This window comes from Carassius carassius, chromosome 8 (genome assembly GCF_963082965.1).
Source record: "Carassius carassius chromosome 8, fCarCar2.1, whole genome shotgun sequence".
Lineage (NCBI taxonomy): Eukaryota > Metazoa > Chordata > Actinopteri > Cypriniformes > Cyprinidae > Carassius > Carassius carassius.
This window is the reverse complement of record NC_081762.1, coordinates 5,278,480-5,301,933: the sequence shown is the minus strand read 5'-3', so window position 1 is coordinate 5,301,933 and position 23,454 is coordinate 5,278,480. Positions and strand designations below refer to the sequence as shown.

At 40.1% G+C, this 23,454-nt stretch overlaps 2 protein-coding genes across 2 annotated transcripts; one reads left to right on the top strand and one right to left on the bottom strand.

Moving 5' to 3' along the window:
- Window positions 1-1,279: 1,279 nt before the first annotated feature.
- On the top strand, window positions 1,280-2,484 carry LOC132144630 (4-galactosyl-N-acetylglucosaminide 3-alpha-L-fucosyltransferase 9-like). The gene has a single exon (XM_059555187.1). It carries the CDS (start codon window positions 1,280-1,282, stop codon window positions 2,435-2,437), a length of 1,158 nt encoding a protein of 385 aa, XP_059411170.1. The 3' UTR covers window positions 2,438-2,484.
- Window positions 2,485-9,041: 6,557 nt separating this feature from the next.
- LOC132144849 (uncharacterized) lies at window positions 9,042-19,108 on the bottom strand. Its single transcript, XM_059555415.1, has 5 exons — window positions 18,999-19,108; window positions 14,662-14,979; window positions 12,946-13,278; window positions 11,643-11,947; window positions 9,042-9,590 (listed from the first exon to the last, which is right to left on the bottom strand). Exons 1-5 carry the CDS (start codon window positions 19,042-19,044, stop codon window positions 9,042-9,044), a joined length of 1,551 nt encoding a protein of 516 aa, XP_059411398.1. The 5' UTR covers window positions 19,045-19,108.
- Between the last annotated feature and the right edge of the window lie 4,346 nt (window positions 19,109-23,454).

Genomic DNA, 23,454 nt, shown 5'->3' with positions numbered 1-23,454 from the left:
TAATATATTTTTTCCTACTGTGGAAGTTGCTAAGGACCAGAAACTGTTTAGCTACCCACATTCTTCAAGATTTCCTGGCAACATTGCCCAAGATAAGCAAAACTGAAAGAACCGCATCGCGAGAGTAGATGCAGGAAAGAAAAGTGACAAGGAGTAATCATTTTAAATCTCAATGCCTGTTTCCTCTTAGAACCTTAATTAAATTAAAATATGAATATTAAAGAATATTCTTTAATAAAGTATATTAAACATAGCCCCTTCATTTAACATAATATGCATAGGAAGATCTTGCAAATATTTTGTATGTAAGCTATACAAACATTTATATTTCCTTAGACTTACACTTTAAGGTGAAATTTTTCCAGTATATTTATATATTTAAGTACTGCAGGTAATTAGTGCTCATAGGCTTAGGGTTTGGTTTAGGATTAGTTAAACATAATTTACTGTTATTACAGTAATAACAATATTTAACAAGGACTCTGTAAAATAAAATGTTATTGAGTACCGTATTTTCCGGACTATAAGTCGCACTTTTTTTCATAGTTTGGCTGGTCCTGCGACTTATAGTCAGGTGCGACTTATTTATCAAAATTAATTTGACATGAACCAAGAGAAATTAACTAAGAGAAAACATTACCGTCTACAGCCGCCAGAGGGCAGGCTGTAGAAGAAGGCGCTGAAGACATAGAGCGCCCTCTCGCAGCTGTAGACGGTAATGTTTTCTCTTGGTTCTTGGGTCTAAATAAATGCGACTTATAGTCCAGTGCGACTTATATGTTTTTTCCTCATCATGACGTATTTTTGGACTGATGCGAATTATACTCAGGTGCGACTTATAGTCCGAAAAATATGGTATTTTTCAATACAACTCAAGATAATCATTTATATATTTTAAAGCCCATTTTATAATATGTGTGTATTTGTAGCAATAGCCAACAATGCATTGTATGGGTCAAAATTATAAATTTTTCTTTTATGCCAAAAATGTCCTACCATAAATGTATCAAAACTGAATGTTTGATTAATAATATGCATTGCTAAGGACTCTATTTGGACAACTTTAAAGGCGATTTTCTCAACATTTGGAATTTTTTTGCACCAGCAAATTCCAGATTTTCAAATAGTTATATCTCGGCCAAATATTGTCCTATCTTAACAAACCAATAGAAAGCTTAGTTATTCAAAAAAATGACCATTATGACTGGTTTTGTTGTTCAGGGTCACATATTTTAAGCCAGATATTGATCCATTTTACCTCTTTTTCTCTACATTAGTGATGGACAAAACAACTATTTCAAAAACCACTAAGAACATTACAATCGTACTATTTTTGATGGCATTTCTTACAATCTACATGTACTTGTACCACGACTCAACCAAAAACTTTTTCAGCAAATTCACTGGTGCTCATGTCCAGATAAATAACATCAGTACAGAAAATTGCCTCAGTATTCTTAAGATGCATAACTACAAGTGCAGCCCAGACATCACCTTGGACAAACATCTGATAGCAACATCTAAAGAGAAAGAAGAACCAGACACCATTGTGTTAATCTGGATGTGGCCTTTTGGCAAAAATTTTGGTTTAAGACCCTGCAGTTCGGCTTTCAATATCCATGGCTGTCGTTTAACGGATGACAGAGGTCTATTTAATCAAGCACATGGGGTAATGATTCATCATAGAGATATTAGTGGGGATTTATCCAACATGCCACAACTCCTACGACCAGCTTTACAGAAGTGGGTATGGTGGAATATGGAGTCTCCAACTTATACAAATCAAATTCCCTTGCTAAAAGATCTATTTAATCTGACTTCAAGCTACCGCTGGGACTCGGATATTCCAGTACCTTACGGTAGGATCACAGAAAGCACAGAGGAAGAGAAAAAATATACTATCCCAAAGAAGGACAAATTAGTTTGTTGGGTAGTAAGTCACTATAGCCCAGACCTTAAGCGATCACATTATTATACGGAGTTAGTGAAATTCATTGACGTGTCAACTTATGGCGGGCACTTCAACAAACCAGTTAATGATAAGGAATATTCCAGTTTAGTGTCCAGTTGCAAATTCTACCTGTCTTTTGAGAATTCCATTCATAGAGACTATGTGACAGAGAAGCTGTTTAATGCTCTAGGGCTTGGTACCGTTCCTGTTGTTATTGGCCCACCCAGAGAAAACTATGAGCTGTTCATACCAAGTAAAGCCTTCATTCATGTGGATGACTTTCCATCCCCAAAAGAACTGGCCGATCATCTGAAACACCTCGACCAAAACGAGGACCTGTATATGCAGTACTTCACCTGGAGAGAACGTTTTGTTTCAAAGAGAACATACTTTGGTCTTGAACATGCCTGTTGGATTTGTGATCATATTAGAAGGAATAAGCACTACAAAGTGGTCAAAGATCTCAACAGCTGGTTCTGGGGTTGAGGGCACTTTAACAGATGCTCAGTGAATGGTGAGGTAAGTCATGAGCAGGAGCGAAGCAGGCATTTTAAAAGACTGTGTGTGGGGGGTACGGGTGATGTGACCCTCAACAGCCAAAAAAATTATTTTCATAATGTACAAAGCAAGTACATACGTGTTCATTTAATGAATTCTATATAGAATACCAATATGAGACTTTTCACTTCCTTTTGTTTTAAAATGGGCAATAACCAACAACCACAGCCAGGGTATAGCTGTGAGCCACCTCAATCTGTAACTGTTTTATTGTATAGTGCGATTATGTTGTCAACAGAGCAAATTCATCATAACTTGTAGTCATAACCTGCAAATAACTACATTAAAAGGTTACTCCACCGCAAAATGAAAATTTTGTCACTTACCCCCATGTTGTTCTAAACCCGTAAAAGCTCTGTTCGTCTTCGGAACACAAAATAAGATATTTTGGATGAAAACCTGGAGGCTTGAGACTGTCCCATAGACTGCCAAGTAAATAACAGTGTCAAGGTCCAGAAAAGGTATGAAAGTCATCATCAGAATACTCCATCTCCCATCAGATGTGCAATCTGGGTTATATGAAGGGACAGGAAAATGTTTTCATTTTAGGGTTGGAGTATCCCTTTAATTTTTACAGTTCCAATGTAAGCACATTATTGTCAACGACCTGTTATTTTCTGCAGACTGCAGGATAAACTGAAATTATTATTATAATGAAGTGTAAATTGTTTTGTAAGTTCACCTGTCAATCATCCACTTCAACAGGGGATTTAAACTTATATGATTTGATGATACAGACATTGACAACATTATTATTATCAGGGGTGACATTTGAGTCAGGGAAGAAATGTCAGACGAGAAAAAAAAGATTTTATAAATGTGTTTGCTGTATTTTGTTATAGATTGGATATATGTGTATTTTTTTAAAGATCTTTGTGATATTGGGGCATTATGGTAATACATGTTTTAATGAGCGCAGGTGTTGCTTGGTAGCACATGGCACTGAGGAAGAGTTAATAACAGAAAAAGTTTTGCACTTGTACCTGTGCACGTCTTTTCACAATTTTTGTGACCTCTAAACAATAAATGTTATATAGCTTTTTGAGCTACATTTTGGACGAGTGCGGATCTCTTTCATCTTTGTATTCTTGTATATTTTGAATATGCACCATGTTTTTTGCCTACTAGATATTTGGACAGGAGTTTGGCACTACCACCTTTTTTTACACATTTTATTATATGACATAAAATACATCAGTAATACCCCTTGTGATTTTTAACCTACTTGTCTTTCAAATGGCTGTTGCTAACAGGGTGGTTAAATGGGACATTAGAGGTAAACTCATAAGTCCACTTTTATAGCCTCATTTGTAATCACACTTGCAAACTATTTAAACTCAACCTTTCAGGAAATACTCAGAAGGTATGCAAACAAACAGATGGATTTTCTTTAAAGAAAAAACAAGAAGTGAAGTGAAGACTGGCGAGGAGAGACAAAAGTCAGACAGAACTAGATGGTTAAGAAGTCAAGTACATTGATGAATCATGGAACATTGGAACATTGATAAATGAATCATGATAAAATTCAAATTGACTCTAAACATTCATGTTCAAAATGATTCAACCCCCTTTGTGCAGAATCTTTTATTCTTTAAAATTACCTATAAACGCTGTCTGTAAGTGTTTAGAAGCTTCTGTCATCTCTCTACTACAGTTTTGGCCCATTCCACACCTGAAAAAGCTTTCAGATCACTGATAATCTTTGGTTTTCACATTGCCACTGCTTTCTTCAAATTCAACCAGATATTTGAAATGAGAATTAAGCCTGGAGACCAAGCAATAGTAGATTTGGATGTGTACTTTGGTATGACTGGCCTGCAGGAAAGTCCATTGATCATCAGCTTCAGTTTTTGCACCAAAGGCATCACAATTCTTGTCAAAATGGCCTGACACTTTAAAGAATCCATGATGTCCTTCATACAGTCATGATTTCCACTTCCTTCTACAGTAAAGAAACCCCATAACAGGACTGATCCACCTCCAAGTTTGATGATGGATATGGTGTTCTTCTGCTTATGAGCTTTGCCTTTTTTTGCAGCAGACATACCGCTGATCCGTGGGTCCAAAAAGTTCCAGTTTGGTCACATCACTCCATAAAACATTCCTCCAGAGCTCCACAGGTCCACACAAATGAATTTTATCAAGTTCAAGTTGGCTTTTTGTTCTTCTTGATCAAGAGTGGTATTTATCAAGATGTCTCAACATGAAGGCCATACTTGTCTAGTGTTTTTCTTACACACTGCATTGAAATTGTTTTCCTCCTTTCATCGGGTCATCTTGCAAGTCTTTGGCTGTACATTGCAGGTTTTTTCTCAGTTGCTCTGATTAAACATTTTATGATATTGTGCTTTTTCTTCCACAACCTCAAAGATTTTCTGGTAAAACACACTTTAAGCTAAGGAATAAGGCTGAGAGCTGTGTCTCTAGGAACTTTCAATGTCTTGGAAATTTTCATATAGCCTTAGCCTTTCTAAAGTACAACGATATTTATTCTCTAGCTTTTGTGAGATTATTTTGAACAAAATTATTTTGTGAGAATAATTTTGAACACAACTGTATATATATATATATATAATTATAAACAAACTGAAAATTAGGTTAAGCACTTGAATTGCTGTTGTTTTGGACATCATTATTATTTTTCAGATTCTTAAGTGTGCTGACAGCTTTGTTAAGGAGTTGAGATGAAAGACAAGTCCTAACATAACTTTACTTTTTAACCATATGAATACCACATGAAAGGCTGTAGGTTAATTATACAAGTGGAAAGCACCAACTTCCGGCTGTCCATCTGTGACCGTTTCATGCTTCTGGAGAGTCACTTACCTGCAAAGTTTAATTCCATCACACCTGGCTGTCATTTTCAAGCCAACTCAAATACATTGATTAGTTGATTCAGGTGAGTGGCTCTTGACACAGAGACAGGATAAAGCCTCTTCCATCTTTGTGTTCCGGAGGTCACAACAGGTTACATTATTAGGACAGTTTTTGAGTCTTTGCTAAACTGCACAACTGAAGCATTTGTCCATTCATTGCCCAGCAGATCAATGCTGTCATTTGCCTACCAAAAAAAAAACAAAAAAACATACAAATAAAATCTACAGTCTTCAACGTTTATCAATGTGTTGTTTATGTTTCTGCTGTCTAAATTAGTATTTAAAAAAATATATTTTTTATTTATTTATTTTTTTCTCAAAACCGTATTTTGTTATATAATATTTCTGAAATTGTTAAAGATTTACTTACAGGGAGGTCTGTTGTCATTTCTGTTGCTTCCTCTTTTGTGATTGCATTTGCAGAAATGGTCAGAAAAAAATTATATATTTTAGTTATTTATTTTTAAAGTATAGACAAGAAAAAAAATGATAGTAAATACTGACAAGTGAATGCTTATTGAACAGTTAAGTGAATGATAAAATAACATGCCTCATACAGCAGGAGTATAATAATAATAATAATAGAGGTCTTACTATGCCATGACCACAATTTCCAGGAAATCACAGGTAAGATTAATATAAGCAGTGCACCACAAACTAGTGCAATCACCCAAATACGGTCTCTGAAACAAATAAGGAATTTGTTAGACTTATACTTAAGCAGTATCAAATAGATCCAAATAGATGTTAAATACAGTAGTATTTATGTTTTACAGAAGCATATTTTGACCTTACCTGCTTTCATAAGTGGTTTTGGGTTCACTAGAGGGCTGCATTTATGAAAAAAAAACACCTAACTAAACAAAATTTAACAAAAGGTTTATCAGCTGTTTTTTTGTAGTATTAGGTGTACTTGATAACATACAAAAAGTTTACCAAAGTTTGACCACTAGAAAGGTGTGATTTTCAAGATGGTGTCCAAGATGGGCAGGTAGCCCTTAAAATATACTAACTGCTTCATTATTTGACCTAGCCAAGTAATCTTGGTGTCTCACCCAATGTTTTCTGGGTCTATGAATCCATTGAAGATGTCGAAATTACATACTTATGAAATACATGATTTTGTGAGATTACTGTTAGGTTTTATCATTGTTTGGGCTGAACCAGAGATATAAACAATTTAGCCTATGTCATGTAACTCCTACTCAGATGATCCACTGTTATTGCACAACTGCCGAACACAACGGTGACGTTGCAGGGCATATGGACTGCCATGCATGCCTGCTTGTGGACCATGTCAAGTTGGGAATTGTGAGAATCATTGTAATCAACTTCTATTGGAGGAAGAGTATGATGACTAATGGGAAATATACAGGTGCTGGTCATATAATTAGACTATCATCAAAAAGTTGACTTATTCCGTTCAAAAAGTGTAACTTGTATTTTATGTCAATTCATTACACACAGACTGATATATTTCAGATGTTTAATTATTTTATTTTTTATGATTATTTTTATGAACCAAGGAAAATCCCAAATTCAGTATCTCAGAAAATTAGAATACTGTGAAAAGGTTCAATATTGAAGACACCTGGTGCCACACTCTAATCAGCTAATTAACTCAAAACACCTGCAAAGGCCTTTAAATGGTCTCTCAGTCGAGTTCTGTGGGCTACACAATCATGGGGACTGCTGACTGATGAACATTGACACCTTGCACAAGGAGGGCAAGACACAAAAGGTCATTGCAAAAGAGGCTGGCTGTTCACAGAGCTCTGTGTCCTAGCACATTAATAGAGAGGTGAAGGGAAGGAAAATATGTGGTAGAAAAAAAGTGTACAAGCGATAGGGATAACCGCACCCTGGAGAGGATTGTGAAACAAAACCCATTCAAAAATGTGGGGGAGATTCACAAAGAGTGGACTGCAGCTGGAGTCAGTGCTTCAAGAACCACTACACACATGTATGCAAGACATGGGTTTCAGTTGTCACATTCCTTGGGTCAAGTCACTTTTGAACAACAGACAGCGTCAGAAACGTCTCGCTTCAAAAAGGACTGGACTGCAATTTTGCATTTCCTTTGGAAATCAGTGTCCCAGAGTCTGGAGGAAGAGAGGAGAGGCACACAATCCATGTTGCTTGAGGTCCAGTGTAAAGTTTCCACAGTCAGTGATGGTTTGGGGTGCCATGTCATCTGCTGGTGTTGGTCCACAGTGTTTTCTGAGGTCCAAGGTCAACACAGCCGTATACCAGGAAGTTTTAGAGCACTTCATGCTTCCTGTTGCTGACCAACTTCATGGAGATGCAGATTTAATTTTCCAATAGGACTTGGCACCTGCTCACAGTTCAAAGCTACCAGTACCTGGTTTAAGGACCATGGTATCCCTGTTCTTAATTGGCCAGCAAACTCGCCTGACCTTAACTATAGAAAATCTATGGGGTATTGTGAAGAGGAACATGCGATATGCCAGACCCAAGAATGGAGAAGAGCTGAAGGCCACTATCAGAGCAAGCAACCTGGGCTCTCATAACACCTGAGCAGTGCCACAGACTGATCAACTCCATGCCACGCCGCATTGCTGCAGTAATTCAGGCAAAAGGAGTCCCAACTAAGTATTGAGTGCTGTACATGCTCATACTTTTCATGTATATACTTTTCAGTTGGCCAAGATATCTAAAAATCCTTTCTTTGTATTGGTCTTAAGTAATATTGTAGTTTTCTGAGACACTGACTTTTGGATTTTCCTTAGTTGTCAGTTATAATCATCAAAACAAAAAGAAATAAACATTAGAAATATATCAGTCTGTGTGGAATGAATATAATATACAAGTTTAACTTTTTGAATGGAATTAGTGAAATTAATCAACTTTTTGATGATATTCTAATTATATGACCATCACCTGTAGTGAAGGTCACAGTGCAATAAAGTATAAAAAACTGAATAAGAGGAAACAACTGAAGAAATTAAAATAAGATATGTATAAATGAGAAAAGTATTAAAAATATATAAAAAGTAAAAAAATAAATAAACGCATGATAAATAAATAAATATGTTTTGACTCATTGTACAGTACCACACAGTTCTAATGAACTTATTCTTTATTGGAATCAAAAGAATGGTTATGAACCACAGAAACCACCAACACCAGGCAAAACGATATGAGAAATATGCAATTATTTAAAGGAAATTTTGCTTTAATATATAAATGTATTTGTAATCAATTATCTATCATGCAAATATGCTAATTAGAATATTACATGCCCAAAATATGTACCAGGCACCAGTATTCCTGGTCTAGGAAGAATACAAAGGAGTAATGGTCATTTTAACACTAGAAGTCCCAGAGAGCAGCCATTTGGCTTTTCTACCTATAAAACCCGCAGGACAACCGATGGGCTGGAAGGCTTTAGGCTAATATCCTTGATCAGCTGTGAACAGTTGCTTTTGTTATGTAAACAATGTGGGGCCATGCTGAGCCACTTCAAGGAAACTTGTTTCACTTTGCCATCTTAGGGAGAAATCAACACACGTTTTTTTTTCCTTTGTTTCTGAGATTTATTGATAAAAACAGTACAAAATAAAATAAAAAAAGAAACCAACCATTTGTACACATTTACAAATAATATTAAAAAGTGAGTGAGTACATTCCAGCAATCACTCACAATCCTGGCACTGCCATGGTATCTCCCGTCTGCATTTACCACATGTGTATCTGTAGCAGTGAACACATCGCACAGTGGCATGATTGTTCTTGCATTGGTGTTTGACCTGACACATGGCTCTTTTTCCAGGGCTAGGTGTGGAGGGTTGTGCCCGAAGCAATTGTTCTTTTCTTGCCTTCTTCGCACACATATGAGAGTTAGCCAACTTTCTTGCAAGCTCCACCAGGAAGTCCACCCATCTTTCCTGCCTTCCGGTGCATGCTTGATACAGCACATGTGCATTCAGTGCTGCCATGTCAATCATGTTATAGAACATGGCAACTGGCCAACGCCGTGTCCCTGTGCGGACAGTGTACTCCCGCACCATCTGGTCAATCACATCCATGCCACACTTTGTGGTGTTGTAAAGGGTGACAGTGTTTGGCTTCCTTTTGGTGGTATTATCAGTCTGAATCACGCTGTGCATGCTGCTAAGAATGTAGACGGTCTTCTTCCGTTTGGGCGCATACGCCGTCAGCGTAGCAGCAGTGGTTGAAAACACCTAATAAGATAAATTGTTATTTTCATAGCACTTTTACACACAATGACACTTGTCGGTGTGGATTCTAAAAATTAGAAACACAAACATAGAACCACAAAAGACCTGCAACATACCAGAGTGGTGAATTCATTGCGATCTGTGTGTCTAGCGGATTGAGGGATTTCCCAGCGAAGAAGTTTATGTGCAAGTGACAGCGATGTGAAGAAATTGTCCGTGGTAACATTTCTGCCCTTGTCTAGGAATGGTTCCATCAGCCTCGTCACTACATTTTCTGACAGTTTCTCTCCACTGGGACAACTAGGGTCCTTGCCAAGATATGGGAGGACATTACAAATGTACTTGGATTTTAGGTCGCAAGCCACCCAAAACTTGATCCCAAACTTGTCAGGTTTAGTTGCAATATACTGCAGGAAACAGCAGCGAGTCTTTGACGGGAAAAGCTATTCATCAACGGTGATATGTAGACCAGGGTTGTAGGACGTGATGCAATTGGTGACAAATGATCCCCACACACTGGAAATTGCAGCAAACTTATCAGTCTTTGCTTGATCACTCCGGGTGGACCTGTCATCAAAGCGTAGGTGTCGCATGATGTCTTGGAAGCGGTTTCGCGGCATTGTTCCAATAATATGTGGGTTTCCCAGGTTTGCTGACCAGCAGTCACGTAGTGATGGAACCTTGGTAAGCCCCCGCAAGATGACAATTGCAATAAATGCCATTAGTTCAGGGAGGGCCATGAACCAATGAACATGCTCCGTTTCCTGTGCATGTTGAATAATTCCATTCTTGAATGCTATGAAGCATGTCAAGAGTGATGAAATACAGGAAGTTCTGAAGGCGACTCGAGATACTTTTCCTGGCCTTAACCGTTGGCTTTCCATCTGCAGCGTACGCTTTGATTGGGGTGAAAGGGAGACGCGTCCCCACCCGTTCTTCACGCCACACTGTGCCATCTTTCGCGGTCTCTGTCAGGTCAGTCCCCAAACGGCTCTCTTTTTTGGTTGAGGAGCAGTCTCCTCATCTGCAGTGTGAACAAATTCAAATTGTGAGCAATGGAAAAGTCAAATGATATTACAAATGCATGCATAGATACTAATAATAATTCCAGTATCTCCTTCTCTGTATCGGAATAATGTCTGAAATATCTTCCTAAATAAAATGATACAACTAAAGCAAAGAAACAACTTCAGATGGCAGTGAATGTCTGCTAAGTAGTACAAACAAAAAAGTGAACAATACAAAAAAGGCAGAGTAAATATTTATGTCACTACACTCTGCTTTTTTGGTCTTTTCCACTTACTGGTTTGAAATGAAATAGGAAATAATATGAAATGAAACTTAACCTGAAGACAGATCAGACAGCTCTGAGTCCGAATCCGGCTGAAGTTCTATGTCTTCTCCATCTGAGTTACAAGGGTTTACTTAATTCAGGATCATTTCCAAGGCCTGCCGAGTGGTGAGTCTTCTCTGCATTTTCTTTTCTTGGAGAGGAGGTTCGTACACCACAGAATTCTTGAGGGCACTGAAGTAGTAGGCTATGTGCAGTGAGATTTTATCCACCTCAGCACAAAAGGAATTACCTCTCATTTAAGAGCAAGCTGCATGCAATTAGATGTGCTAATTCATACCTGTTTACACCTGGGCAAGACCCTACATGCCAATGTGAGACATGGTCAATCAAGTTCTCTGCTTTTAGCAGCCCTCCCTCCCCCACACATACAAACAAGCAACCATTCACACACACACACCCAACCCCCCTGCAGATTGCTCAGGTAATGACCACATTTACACATGAATTGATGCTAATGATAGCCAAAAGACTAGCCAGTTAGCATCCACTTGGCTAAAGGAGGGTTACAAATCTCTGGGACTTCTAGTGTTAAGGACCTGATGGTGGCCATTTTGAAAATGGGGCATTTCTTGGAGTCAAACTTTGGTAAACTTTTAGTATGTTTTTAAGTACATCTGATACTACTGTAAACCATTGAGAAACCTTTTGTTAGAATTTTTCGGGGGTCAAGCCATATTTTCAGCTCACTAGAGTAACTGTACAGTAGAGTTACTGTCAACATGAAGAGTTGTTGATCTGCTGGTTAGTGTTGTCCTAACAGTACTACTGCTGTGTGATGGGTCATGTTTTGAGTTCTCCATTGTGGTTGGATAGGATGAGGACTGTGTCGTTGAATGAAACTGCTCCGGTGATGCCGAGGATGTCTGGTCAGTTTTTTCTGTCTGAACTGATGTACTTTCAGGTAATTTTGATTGTGTGGGTGCAAGTGTTGCTCCTGAATTATGGTTGTGTACATCAAAAGAGTTAGATGAAGTGAAAGATTGTGCTGTCGTAAACATGAAAGGTCCTGTAGAAAAAAAAAAAAAGTCAGATATGACATATTTGACACATTGCTGCTTGTTTTCCTAAACTACAATTTATTTTTTCTTATCTAGCTTGATGTGCTGAGAGAAGAAATTGGATGATTTCCACCCAAAGTCTAGAAATGTTTCTCTCAAAAAATGTATTTGTTTGGTCACCCCTACATAGCAACACTGGCTCAACCAATGGCATGATTTGGGGCGGGGCTATCTGTTTAGCCATCCGATGACTGATGAGAGAGTTTTGAGAAACCGGTTTCAAATGTGTTTTAGATATATTTTTTGCAATTCTGTTGAACTGCAGTCTCAGAAATGACACATGAGCAAAATTCTGTGGGCAAAAGGTCCATTCCCAATAGTGTAAACTCACAACAAAATTGATAAGTACATATTCAAATTAATAAATTGCTGAAAAACCATTTTTATATTATTTCAAATACATGGCCTACTCGGTGGCTTGTTTAATCTTTGTCATGGAATATCTGTTTTGTTACATAGACTTCACAGTTTGAGCATCACTGGATATTATTTTTAAGATCTAAGGTAAATTACCCACTGTAAATATAACTATGGCTATTACAATCTTGAGAATGGAAGCCCGTTTCCACCACACACACACAAAATAATGACTGACATTTTTTGGATCTCACAAATTCTTGCAATTGAGCATTATAAAGTGAGAAATGCATGATATAAAGGTGCATATGCCTGCTGTCAAGTCATAATTGCGAGATATAAATCACGAAACTTAACTCGCAATTGCAAATTTATATCACAAAATTCTGAGAAAAGAGATATAAACTTGCAATCTTGAGAAAAAGTAAGAATTGCGAGATATAAACTCATTGAAAAATTGTGAGGTATAAATTCCCAATTGTTTTATTTTTATTTTTTTATATATAATTACGCAGTGTCGTGTCTGGTAAGGATATGGTATTAATCCAATGTACATGTTAATGATATGTGAAATGTGATCATTACTTACTTGTGTTGGCATCTGTAATGGGTTGTCTTGAATCAACATTGATATGAACAGGAACCTGCACATCCCCAGCCATACACCAATACCAGCCTGCATCTTTCTTCTTCAGCCCTGTCAGTGTCACTGTATAAACGCCATCATTTGTATCATTTATCTGTTGAGCTGCACCAAGGGATGGCTCTATATCCTGAGCCGTTTGACAGGAGTGCAGATCTCCACTTCTGCACCATTTTCTCTCGGTATTTTTAAATTTGTCACTGTAGAGACACTGTACAGTAACATTGCCGCCCTCTTCACCTGACACCATGTTGCTGGCTGCTGACAGATCTGGAGTACCTGCACAGCAAAATCCCCAGTGTTAATTTAACACTCTGAGTGTGGACACATATAAACACTGAAGCAGTGTTAAAAGTAACACTGAAGCAGAGTTGAAGTTAATGAGATAATCAAGAAGTTAATTGAGTAATGATTGACCATTATTGAAGACACCTGATGTTAACAAGCAGAATCACCAACCGAGAAAATCACAATTTGTGTATCACCATTATAGTGGTCAGTGTTTGCTTTAGTTGGGATCTTGGCTTGTGGCTTTTTACATTTTAAAGTAGTGTGTCAATCCAAGAGCAAAAATCATCGGGTGTTGATGATTATGTTTTAATGTAATTGTTGCTTGACCTTAATCACTGAGCTCATTTACAGTCTCTTCTCTAAGATTATCGATCGCTATTGATTGTAACAGCTTTGATTCCACAATGAAAGAGTTTGTGTTTTCTATCCATTTTGTAGCCATCTCTTGCAAACGATTCTGATATTTTTTTTTATTAAAGAGTTTTAAATTTAGGCACCAACAGATAACAAGAATCAGCATATGAATCTCAACAATGGTGACAAACATCATATTCAGATAAACAGATCTACTCTGAACATCACAAAACTAGATACTAAAAACATTCACATAAAAACAGCAAAAATAAAATATAGTTGGAATAAAAAGTAAAAAAAACAGTTCAGCTCATAATTTATTAATGCCGCAATGCATGATGGGAGCCATGGATGTGTTTTTATTGGCTACAACATGCTTTTTTGATGGTCACCATTGTTGTGATGCTCACGCTGATTATTGATGTCTCTGTGTCTAAACTAAAGAATTCTTTCTTTATGTAGAACTTACTTTTAAAAACATGTCATATTATTCCAGAAATGCTGGATCACTTTTTTTTCCACTTAATTTATGTACACAGTAAAGAAACCTGAACTCAGGTCACTCCATGACAATTAGTCCAAACCACAATCAAATCCATAAGATCGCCTTGGCTCTGATCTGTCTGTATGTTACGACTCAGTTACCACAGCCACACAAAATCTAAAGTTAATAACTAAGGGTTCAAGATCTCAACTAAAGCAAACACTGACCACTATAATGGTGACACACAAATTGTGATTTTCTCGGTTGGTGATTCTGCTTGTTAACATCAGGTGTCTTCAATTATGCTCAATCATAACTCAATTAACTTCTTAATTATCTCATTAACTTCAACTCTGCTTCAGTGTTACTTTTAACACTGCTTCAGTGTTTATATGAGTCCACACTCAGAGTGTTAAATTAACACTGGGGATTTTGCTGTGTGAAAATAATCAAGCAACAAAATCAATAAGTGATTTAACTGATGAACTATCAAATGCTTTGTAGTGGTACTTAAGTATCTCAAAATCATTTACCCTCAGTGACGGTAAGTTCTAGAGATATTCTGAGATAGGAACCTCGTGTTTGGACTGCACACCAGTAGCGGTTCGAATCACTGCTGCGCAGGTTTGTCATGGTCAGGGTTGTTACCAGTTCATCTGGGTTGTTGTAATAGCTGATGCCGGGTCGCTTCTCTTGGTTGGTAGGTCGCAGTTTCAAGCAAGAAAGCCAGTTCTTGCCTATGAACCAGAACTTTTCCAAGTTCTTATGAAGCCAATGGTAGTGACAGGGAATGGTGACAGATCCTCCACTCTGAGCCGTTATCTTGCTTACTGTCCATAGGGAGTTGGTTCCTGGGAGTCACAAAATTTTAATATTCTCTAGAAAGATTTTCTTTGGAAATCTCACCCAGCAATATGATAAAAAAAATTGTTTGCTCTGGCTACTTCACACCAATGGCTTTACAGTTACCCAAATACACACTGGTGAGGTCTAGTCTTCTCTGTTCTCAAAAAAAAAATGTTACCCACTTCACAAAGAATCGCTTTAATGCTACCCAAATTCACAACCTAATTTATTTTATATCCCCAAAAGAATTTCAGTCTTAGGTGAACAACTGCACACATACAGCAGGTTCACCAAATCTGGCAAGGCCACAAAGACAATTACAAAATCTGTAACCATCTTTTTCACTCTGGCGATACATTAACTTATTATAAATCCTAGAAACGTATTTCTCTGATGATAACATGCTCTTAAAACAATAAAGGTGCTTAAACGGTTCTTCACAGCGATGCCATAGATTAAGAACCATTCAGTTTATTCTTTAAAGAAACATGTCTTTCTTACCTTTTTATAATCTGAAGAACCTTCTTTCACCACAAAAAACCCTTTGTCAAACGGAATGGTTCTTTATGGAACCATTTAGACAAAAAGGTTCATCTATGGCATCCTGAAGCACCTTTATCTTTAAGAGTGCAGCTGCAGATACACAGTAAGATCACCAGGAAACATTATATTATCGTAATTCGTTGCATCAGTCTACAGCGACCTCTAGGTCACTGATTTCGACATCGACACACAGTATTTTTTATATAGTCTGTTCTTTAATAGTCCGGCCAGTAGATGGGACTGTCAGTCGACTGATTTCGACAGACTTTCACTGATTCAAAGCGCTGATGAGGTAATAAACTCTTCAGTGTTAAGCCAAATCGAGAGCCTGAGTCTAACTGCTACAATTCAATGAATTGTCTCAATACACATGGGAAAAAAAGAGGATGTCTGTTGAGGGCACGTTTAAAATTCTCCTCTGTTGCAATGTCCAATGAGCATGATTACGTCAAAATCACAGTGACGTCAGTTAATTGATGTATGTTGAAATTATAATTTTTTTTACTACTAGAGAAGAAATATCTATAACCTACCAAATCCTTTAGTTAAAAAATGTTTCTTTGTGTATATTGCAATCAACCTTTGTGTATATTGTTGCTCTCAACCTTTTCTGAGGATGGTACTCCCCTAGTTATGCTTGGAGATTTCAACATCCATTTAGATAAACCTGTTTGCTGATTTCCACACTCTGCTTGCCTCTTTTGATCTCAACCAAGTGTCAACTACTGCTACTCACAAATCAGGCAACCAACTGGACCTTATTTATACACGACACTGCTCTGCTGATCGTGTTCTGGTTACTCCACTGCACACGTCGGATCACTTCCTCCTCACTCTTAACCTCAACATGGTCCCTGCCACATCACTTACCCCTCCACATGTCATCTTTTGACGTAAGCTACGCACACTTTCACCCTCCCAGCTATCTTCACTGGTTTCATCTTCACTTCCTTCCCCTAAACTGTTTGCATCTTTGGATGCTAACAGTGCTACTGATACTTTCTGCTCCACTCTTACATCTTGTTTAGACACTGTTTGTCCCTTATCTTCCAGGCTAGCCCGTAACACCCCTTCTGCCCCTTGGTTATCTGATGTTCTACGCGAACACCGTTCTAAGCTTAGAGCTGCTGAAAGGGTGTAGCGCAAATCCAAAAATACTACTGACCTTAATGTGTATCAGTCACTCCTATCTTCCTTCTCTGCTAATGTCTCCACTGCTAAAATGACATACTACCATAACAAAATTACTCTCGCATGCTTTTGAAAAAAATTCCTCTCTTCTTTGTCCTCCTCCTCCACCTCCTGCTTCATCTCTAATAGCTGACAACTTTGCATCGTTTTTTATTAATAAAATTAAACACATTAGTGCACAATTTTCCACACCACAATCAGTCAAGCTCATATCACCAGCAAACATACACTCATTTACATCCTTCTCTTCACTCTCTGATGCAGAAGTCTCAAAACTCATCCTTTCTAATCACCCTACTACTTGCCCGCTTGATCCTATTCCATCTCATCTCCTTCAAGCCATTTCTCCTGCAGTTGTACCTGCACTCACTCACATCAACACATCCCTCCACACTGGTGTTTTTCCCTCATCATTTAGACAGGCACGTATAACTCCACTACTTAAGAAACCCAACCTCAACCCATCTCTTTTAGAGAACTACAGACCAGTTTCCCTTCTTCCTTTCATTGCAAAAACACTTGAACGAGCTGTGTTCAACCAAGTCTTTACATTTCTCAGAAACAAAAACCTCCTTGACAGCAACCAATCTGGCTTCAGATGTGGACATTCAACTGAGACGACCTTCCTCTCAGTTGTTGAAGCTCTAAGACTGGCAAGAGCAGAATCCAAATCTTCAGTACTTATCCTGCTTGATCTGTCCGCTGCTTTTGACACGGTTAACCACCAGATCCTCCTATCAACCCTACTGGCAAAAGGCATCTCAGGAACCACACTTCAATGGTTTGAGTCTTACCTATCAGATAGGTCCTTCAAAGTATCTTGGAGAGGTGAGGTGTCCAAGTCACAACATCTAACTACTGGGGTGCCTCAGGGCTCAGTTCTTGGAACACTTCTCTTCTCTGTCTACATGGCATCATTAGGTTCTGTCATTCAGAAACATGGCTTTTCATACCACTGCTATGCTGATGACACTCAACTCTACCTCTCATTCCATCCTGATGATCCGACGGTTGCTATTCGCATCTCAGCTTGTCTACCAGACACTTTTTCCTGGATAATGGACCATCACCTTCAACTCAACCTTGCCAAGTCAGAACTGCTTGTGATTTCAGCAAACCCATCGTTTCATCACAATTTCACCATCAAGTTAGGCACATCAACCATAACTCCTTCAAAAACAGCTAGAAGCCTTGGAGTTATGATTGATGATCAGCTGACTTTCTCAGACCACATTGCTAAAACTGTCCGATCCTGCAGATTTGCTTTATTCAACATCAAGAAGATCAAGCCCTTTCTTTCGGAACATGCTGCACCCCGCCTTGTTCAAGCTCTTGTTCTGTCCAGGCTGGACTATTGCAATGCCCTCTTGGCAGGTCTTGGCCAGTCAGTTCTATCAAACCTTTACAATTAATTTAGAACGCGGCAGCAAGATTCATTTTTAATGAGCCAAAAAGAATACACGTCACACCTCTGTTTATCCATTTGCACTGGCAAAGTCACTTTTACAGACTTTTAAATTAGATGTTCCGTCCTGGTGGAATGACCTCCCCAACTCAATTCGAGCAGCTGAGTCCTTAGCCATCTTCAAGAATTGGCTTAAAACACATCTCTTCCATCTTTATTTGACCCTCTAACTTTAACACTCACTATTCTAATTCTATTATTTAAAAAAATCTAACTACCTTTCTAATCTTTTTGTATTCTATTGTCTTTTCATTTATTATGCAATTGTATGTGTGTGTGTGTTTGTGAAAAGGTCTCTAACACTAGCTTGCTCTATTCTTTTTTTATTCTATCGGTTTTCTTTTTTTCTTTTTCTTTTTTTTCTTTTTTTTTTAATATTATTTAAAATCCCATGCTATGTGTACTGTTTTAACCTAACTGAGACTTGTTATAGCACTTATATATCATTGCCCTTTTTGTTTGTTTTTGATTGCTTTCACTGTCCTCATCTGTAAGTCGTTTTGGATAAAAGCATCTGCTAAATGAATAAATGTAATGTAATGCAATCTATAGTGATATGATGTTATTCTGATTATTGTTATTCATGCTTTTACACAGCCTATTCTTTTAAAATGTTTATTAAAAGCGAATGCTCACCATGATAGAATTTCCTCTAGACAATTATCGATAAAAACATTAAATATGTTGTCGAGGATATGCTTATACCTTCAGTTAACTTATACTGTAATGTTATTATAGCCTATTATATTAAAAAACAAATATGTTTTACAAAGCAGTAGCCTGATATAAAATAAAGACAATTAAAATATCTCTAAAAGGACTTACCTAGGACTCCTAAAAGCAGTACCAGGCTACTCAGCAGAAAAGCCATGCGTCTAATCAAATGTATTAAGTGATTATTAGGATCAGAAATGCTAGACCTTTTTCACATGTATCTCCGACTTGAGATAAATTGCATCCCAAGCCAGGGCTCCTTTTATGTATCACTGTGGATTTCAACATTTCCTGCACAGTTTTTTATCCTTCTTTTTATCCTTTTCTTTCCATCCTTACCCTTTTAGAAAAGTTTGGCCTCAGATTGTTCTGAATATTTACCTCAATAATACGCATTAAAAAAAACCAATGTCATATATTAATCAGAAAATAATTGTTTAAAGTTAAATTAGCCTATGTGATGTTTGGTATAAAATAAATATTTTTCCTTTCTAAAACCCAGCAGTATTTCACGAATAAACGAAATTCAGATTATGCACGTAACAAAATTAAAATTTTGATTTATATTAGTTTTATAAGTTAGAACTCAAGCATTCATTTGCAGTTGAGTAATAATATTTGTTCAACAGTGTCAACGTCTCGGTTACGTATGGTCACCCTCATTCCCTGAAGGAGGGAACGGAGACACCACGTCGGTGACCGACGAATATGGGATATCACTTCGATAGACCAATCTACTTCGAGTGTAAACTAATCGAGCCAATGCACATTGGCATGCAATTATTGCATCCAGCTGCCGCTGATCACTGCGTGAGTATAAGAAGGCAGCATGTGCAATGCATTCCAGTTTTTCGCTGAGGAGCCGAGCCGGGGACCCGGCAGCTCAGTGGCGGTACAGCAACCATGGCGACGGGACGTGGTGTCTCCGTTCCCTCCTTCAGGGAACAAGGGTTACCATACGTAACCGAGACGTTCCCTTTCAGTCGGTCACTCTCGACGCCACATCGGTGACCGACGAATATGGGATCCCTATCAAAGCGCCATGGGTGCTGCCCCTTCCAGTGCCCTGTGAGAGCCACCTGCGCCCCTATAAGGTGTAGGCCGTGGCTCAGAACAAGTAGCTCCACTCACCGTTGACAAAGCACTACCTCACTGGGTGAGATTGGATAACACTGGGAAAACGTACCCGGTCCACTTGGAGCCGGGACGCTGCGGAAGCCCCATCCTTCCCGAAGGAGGTCTCGGAAGCAAATACACATATAGCATCCGTTTAGGAGTATACAGAAAATTTGAGGTGATTAAAACCCTCTTGGGAAGGCAGAAGTCTGCCGGGGAAACACGGGCTCTAAGGCTATACCGTGGACTATACACATATGAGTACCGCTTAGGTCTCAATATGGAACCCACCCTTCCATGGTTCTCACGGATTCATCATGAAGGTCTGGCACCGGATGTTCCGCCACGTCCAGCTGCTTAGGGTGATGGAGGATCTCAACAGGGTCTACAGTACGGACACTCTGGAGCGGTTTAAGCAAGCCGACACTAACCGGGGCCTCTCAGTGCCACTACCCGTTTGAGGTGAGAACACAGGAGGATACCGGCTCTACACGAAGGCTATAGAACCTAGCGAACGTGTTAGGGTCGCCCAGCCCGCAGCTCTACAAATATCTGTCAGCGAGGCGCCATGAGCCAGCACCCAGGAGGATGCAACACTTCTAGTTGAGTGAGCTCGCAACCTGAACGGGCAGGGCACATCCTGAGCCTGATAAGCCAGGGTTATGGCATCCACAATCCAGTGGGCCATCCTCTGCTTAGAGACGGCACTCCCCTTCTGCCAGCCTTCGTAACAGACAAAGAGCTGAGGGTGGAGGGAGACAGCCTTCGCTCCAACCCTTGCTTCAGAAAGGATAGCACGACCGCAATCGGGCATCTTCGGGGGTCTTCTCGGCGAGAAGAACACCACTCAACGAACAGGTTCCACTTTAAGGCATAAGCGTGTCTCGTAGACGGTGCTCTCGCCGAAGTGATGGTGTTCACTACCTCTTGGGGTAGGTCACCTAGAACCTCCGTGTCCCGTCCAGGGACCAGACATGGAGTTTCCAAAGGTCTGGACGCGGGTGCCGAATGGTGCCCCATCTCTGAGTCAGTAGATCCTTCGTCAGAGGAATTGGCCAAGGAGGGGCTGTTGGAAGGAGCACTAGTTCGGGGAACCAGTTCCACGTGGGCCAATACGGCACTACTAGCAAGACTTCCTCCTTGTCCTCCCAGACTTTGCACAGTGTCTGTGCGAGAAGGCTCACTGGGGGAAACGCATACTTGCATAGGTTCCAAGGCCAGCTGTGTGCCAGTGCGTCCGTGCCAAGAGTTTCCTCGGTCAGGGAGTAGAACAACTGGCAGTGAGAGGTCTCTGGAGAAGCAAACAGGTCTACCTGAGCGGATCCGAACCATCTCCAAATCAGCTGGACCATCAGGGGATGGAGTTGCCATTCTCCTAGGAGCATTGCTCGAGACAGCTCGTCGGCTGTACGATTGAGCAGGCCTGGAATGTGAATGGCACGAAGTGATCTCAGAACCTTCTGACTCCAAAGGAGGAGGTGGCGAGCGAGTTGCGACATGCGACGGGAGTGCAGACCACCTTGTCGGTTGATGTACGCAACGGTCGCAGTGTTGTCCGTTCGGACCAGCACATGCTTGCCTCATAAGAGACCTTTGAGACGGTTCAAGGCAAGGTGTATTGCTAGCAACTCTAGGCAATTGATGTGCCACTGCAGCTGCGGGGCCGTCCAAACCCCTGAGACTGCATGTCCGATGTACGTGGCCCCCCAGTCGGTGGTGGAGGCATCCGTGTAAACCACAGCATGCCTGGAGATCTGGAGAAACCAATCATCCAGCCGCGAGGGCTCGGGACGCGGTGGAGGATTCCACTCGAGCCCTACCCTCTCGGCGGCCCGGGAAATCATAGCTGACATTTCGGGGTCCGACTCAGGCCTTGCCACTGTCCCAGAGGGCGGCAGCGCAGCCGAATCTTCGTCCGACCGCTCCCCCTCTGATGCTGAGATCGACATCCGGTCGGGGGGAGGCCCACTGGATACCACTGGTACGCTCGCTGTAGAGGGCCCAGTGCGTTCCGTGGGTTGCTCCACTGGATTGGAGGTGCAAGAGGAGTGGTGGTCCCCAGAGGGTTGGTTCCCTGCGGGGTTTGCCACCACTGTGACCCTCAAACCATCCACGCTACTGCCGGAAGTGGTTCTCGTCTGTCAGCAACGGGACTCCGCCCCCCTGAAGGTAGCGGAGCCTGGTTCGCAGCTCCGAGATGGTCATATTCCCGCAGTGAGAACATGACTCATCCACGAAAGCCACCTCAGCGTGCTCGACGCCCAGACACGTGAGGCAGCAATCGTGACCATCACCCGTTGCCAGGTAACGACCGCACCCAGAAACGCAGGAGTGAAATGGCATCCTTATAAGGACGATCCGTCGTCTTTACAAAGACGCACCCGTGAAGCTCTTTTAGAGGAATTTGCTCTTTAGGAAATGCTCTTTTAGTGCTGAGGCGCACAGGGGAATTGGCCGTTTGCAACACGACAGGGGTAGTGCAGCCTGAAGTGTGCAATCCACTCGACACAGGAACAACCGCCGCTGAAGTGCCGTCTCGCCAACACACGAAGCTTCCGAGAGCGTGCTAACCTCGTAGTTCACAGCAGACACAGTTGAGCAGAGCGATACTAATGCGCGGCTCCGAAGCGAAAAGCTGGAATGCATTGCACCTGCTGCCTTCTTATACTCACACAGTGATCAGTGGCAGCTGGATGCAATAATTGCATGCCAATGTGCATTGGCTTGTTTAGTTTACACTCGAAGTAGATTGGTCTATCGAAGCAATATCCCATATTCGTCGGTCACCGACGTGGCGTTGAGAGTGACCGACTGAAAGGGAATGCCTGTTCCTGAAATCCGTGACTAGATGGCGCTATTGACAAGTTTTGTGCCTAAACTATGTCATTCATAAATTTCTACTGGGCCTGAATGGTTTTACACAATTTAATAGTCCTACTTTATTTGTCTTACATTTCTTTGCAGAAGCCATTGGATTAAGAAATAGAGATGCAGTTTACTTAAAGTTAGCCTACTTTTCAAGGCTAGGAAAAATATATATATATTTATATTTTTATGTGGTAGCCTACAGACAGACTATTCTATAGCTTTTTCAATAGGACACCTTTACTCAGCTCAATGCTTGAGGTCTGTTCTATGTCTGAACTGTTTTTATCACTTCTTTTGTAATTTGTTAGGCTATTTTCCTCCTCCAGGGAGCAGCCATGAGACGTTTAGTTAGGTTTTAACACCTGAAGCCTTAGTTTTCTCAGTAGTCTTGTTAAATTGGCTTGAAAAATCCCATAGACTTTCACTGAGAGGGTGAAAATTTTATAATATAAGACTTATGGTGTATTTAAGCTGTCTAGTGCCATAGCGAAGCTTAAAAACTCCCTACTGAAAATACAGCCAAAACAGCTTAAGCTGAATCGGTTGCTTTGGCTGTAGGGTTGCCACCTTCAATACAGAAAAA